Source organism: Cebus imitator, unplaced genomic scaffold (assembly GCF_001604975.1).
Source record: "Cebus imitator isolate Cc_AM_T3 unplaced genomic scaffold, Cebus_imitator-1.0 Scaffold235, whole genome shotgun sequence".
Classification (NCBI taxonomy): Eukaryota; Metazoa; Chordata; class Mammalia; order Primates; family Cebidae; genus Cebus; species Cebus imitator.
Genome location: NW_016107550.1, coordinates 3,094,902 through 3,098,749, shown reverse-complemented (window position 1 = coordinate 3,098,749; position 3,848 = coordinate 3,094,902). Strand labels below are relative to the sequence as shown.

Genomic DNA, 3,848 nt, shown 5'->3' with positions numbered 1-3,848 from the left:
TTTCCCCATATATATTATATATATATGTTCATATCTAAATATGAAGAAATACATTATATTTAAAAATATTTAAAAATATATATATATAAAAATATATAATATGTAAAATATAAGTCTACATTATATATATTACAATATATAATTTACATATATTTATGTATATGTATATATCTGCATATATATGTATTTATATTTATAAAATACATGCATTATTATATATATATCAGACCTTTAATGAGCTGGTCATGCTTTCTCTGCTGGACTTGTACTCGAAGACAAGCACGTAATTTTTCTCTCATTGACATTTCTCTTCCAGGGCTGTGTCTGGGCTATGAAGGTGACAAAGAGAACGGTGAGTTTTCTCCCACTTAAACTTAACTCCCACTTAAGCCACTCCCATGACATTTTCCTTTAATCCTCTGAATTCCAGGAAGGGTTTTGTGGTCATTAACATGCAGACTCGAATTAACTGTGAACTCTTTCCAGAGAAACCGTCCAAGCCCTCCCTCCACGCCTGGCCCAGCTTGGTGGCTGAAGCCGAGAGCAACGTGACCCTGAAGTGTCGGGCTCCTTCCCAGAATGTGACATTCACGCTGCGCAAGGTGAACGACTCTGCGTACCAGCGCAAACAGAGCTCGGCAGGAAACGAAGCTGAATTCCCGTTCACGGACTTGAAGCCTGAGGATGCTGGGAGGTACTTTTGTGCCTACAAGACAGCAGTCTCCCATGAGTGGTCAGAAGGCAGTGAGCCCTTGCAGCTGGTGGTCACAGGTGAGAAGGGCAGCCTCAGATGCACTCTTGATGCACACGTCTTTGGTTTTGCTTTGCTTTTTTTTTTTTTTTTTTAATTTTTTTGCGATGGAGTCTCGCTCTGTCACCCAGGCTGGAGTGCAGTCGGCTCACTGCAACCTCTGCCTCCTGCATTCAAGCCATTCTCCTTACCTCAGCCTCCTGAGTAGCCGGGATTACAGGTGCCCACCACAGCTGGCTAATTTTTGTATTTTCAATAGAGATGAGGTTTTACCATACTGGTGAGGCTGATCTCAAACTCCTGACCTCAGGTGATCCACTTGCCACAGCCTTCTAAAGGGGTAGATTTACAAGTGTGAGCCACCGCGCTCAACCCTTTTTTTTTTTTTTGAGAGGTTGTCTCGCCCTGTTGCCCAACCTGGAGTACAGTGGTGCAATCTCAGTTTACTGAAACCTCCACCTCTTGGGTTCAAGTACGTCTCCTACCTCAGCCTCCCGAGTAGCTGGGACTACAGGGGTGTGTCACCACACCCGGCTAATTTTTGTATTTTAGTAGGGTTTCACCATGTTAGCCAGGCTGATTTTGAACTCCCAACCTCACCTGATTTGCCTGCCTCAGCCTCCCAAATTGCTGGAATTACAGGAGTGAGCCACTGCGCCTGGCTGCTTTTGTTTTTTGCTCTGTCACCCAGGCTGGGGTGCAGTGGCATGAACACAACTCACTGCAGCCTCAACCTCCCAGGCTCAAGCAGTCCTCCTGCGTCAGCCTCCCAAGTAGCTGCCAGGCAAGCACCACCATGCCTGGCTAATTTTTAAATTATTTGTTGAGACAGGATCTCTCTATGTTGTCCAGGCTGGTCTTGAACTCCTGAGCTCAGGTGATCCTCCTGCCTTGGCCTCCCAAAGTGCTGGGATTACAGACTTGAGTCACCGAGGCCTGCCTGATGCGAGTATTTTTTTTTTTTTCCTGTTGGGGGATGTGACTGGGGAAGAAGGAACCCAGGAGACAAAAAGATGCAACATCTTAAATGTGGAAATGGGAACAGAATGTGGGGCAAGATTCCCATCAGGGATTCTGAGAGGGTCCCAATGATGTGGATGCTGCAGAGTGGTGTAGAACATAGTCAGTTAATAGAAAATGGGGGACAGGGCTGGGTACGGTGGCTCATGCCTGTAATTCCAGCTCTTTGGGAGGCTAAGGTGGGTGGATCACAAGGTCAGGAGATCGAGAGCATCCTGGCCAACATGGTGAAACTCCATCTCTACTAAAAATACAAAAAATTAGCCGGGTGTAGTGGCACATGCCTGTAGTCGCAGCTATTCAGGAGGCTGAGGCAGGAGAATCGCTTGAACCCCGGAGGTTGCAGTGAGCTGAGATCACACCTCTCTACTCTTGCCTGGGTGAAAGAGCGAGACTCTGTCTCAAAAAAAAAAAAAAGAAAATGGGGTTACAGTCATATTGACAGACCAAGAGATGATGGCCATGGAAAAGGTGGTCTGTTATAGTTCCCAAGAGGAGGGGCAGGCTATACTGTGGGAGGGTACGGGGGGAAGTACCAGGGTCAGTCAGGAGGCAGAGGGAGGAGGAAGACTGTGGGCCAGAGCTTGTATTGTATTTTGTGGTGGGGAACAGGATTAGAGTTGGCCGGGCAAGATGGCTCATGCCTGTAATCTTAACCCTATGAATGGATGGATGGATGGATGGGTGGGAGGGTGAATGAATGGACGGATGGAAGGGTGGGTGGAAAGTTGGATGGGTGGGTGGATCCATCCACTTTGGCCTCCACCCATCCACTCTGGGAGGCCAAGGAGGGCGGATCACCTGAAGTCAGGAGTTCAAGATCAGCCTGGGCAAGATGGTGAAACCCCATCTCTACAAAAATAAAATAATTACCTGGGTGTGGGGGTGTGCACCTGCGCTTTCAGCTACTTGGGAGGCTGAGGCATGAGAATTTCTTAAATCTGGGAGGCAGACGCTGCAGTGAGCCAAGATTGTACCACTGCACTCCAGCCTGGCTGATAGAATGAGAGCCTGTCTCAAAAAAAAAAAGAAAGAAAAAAGAAAAAGAATTGGCTCTGGGGTATAGAGGCTGTCCCTGGTCGTCTAGCTCTGGGACCTGGAGTGATTAGGAGAGGGCAACACTGACCTTGATTGTGAGAACCCCATAATGAAGGAGGTTGGGGGTGTGGGCTCCGGATTTATTGGTTTGCATTTAAAGGGCATACTTGAGGACAAGTGGTTTACTGGCTCTAGAAATTAACTAACCCTGGGAGAGGCGGTCCCACCAAGGTCAGCAAGGCCCCAAGATATCAAAGCATCAGATATAGAAAAGACAAGACATGGTTAATAGAGAGAGATGGATGAAATGGTCCCCAAGTGCAGTAGAAAGTGGAAGGCCCTGGCCCTCCTCTTACTCCATTGCCGTGTCCTCTTCAGGACCACTCCCAGACCTTTGCTCTCAGTCACTGTAGACCCTGGAATGACTCTAGGTCTCAGGATACTTCCATGTCTCACTCCATACAATGGGACTGACTGTACTGTAATTGCTCTGCTGAAAATGGGGATCCCAGAGCCACTACAAGTCGAGAAAGTAAGAGAAAAACAGACTGATTTCATGCTCTGGAATGTGACAAGTCATGACAGTGGAAACTACAGCTGTGTGTATTACCTGAGTGACTCATCACACTTGGCCTCCTTGCCCAGCACCAAGCTGGAGATCAGGGTGACAGGTGAGGATGGAGTGATAACACTGACATGTGACATGTATCCAGCATTTTCTATGTTCCCGTCTCCACGACAGGTAACTTGCCTCCATTAACTCATTCAGTCTTCACTTCCTATGAGGGTGGTTGCGTTACTAACTTCTTTTTGCTTATAGAGATTAGGTCACCTCCCTGGTGTCACAAAGACAAGTAGCTTCACAGCTCCTGTTCAGACATAGTTGAAAATTTACATTTCTTTATGCCAGAGAAGAAAAGCCAGAAACAGTGTCCAGTGCTCTATGGGTGATGTATGAATGGCAGATAATGCAGTGTGGGGCTAAGAGATCCCATTGTGTGGGAAAGTGTGGCAGGCATGGTGCAAGTAACTGGAAAAA

At 47.0% G+C, this 3,848-nt stretch overlaps 1 protein-coding gene across 2 annotated transcripts in view; it reads left to right on the top strand.

Moving 5' to 3' along the window:
• The window catches only part of VSTM1 (V-set and transmembrane domain containing 1), a 27,475-nt gene that overhangs the window by 5,018 nt on the left and 18,609 nt on the right, over positions 1-3,848 (top strand). For both annotated transcript variants that reach the window (XM_017497927.2, XM_017497926.2), the window contains exons 2-3: positions 317-352; positions 487-771. In XM_017497927.2, the coding sequence (XP_017353416.1) occupies positions 317-352; positions 487-771 (321 nt within the window). The remainder of the gene's footprint in view (positions 1-316; positions 353-486; positions 772-3,848) is intronic.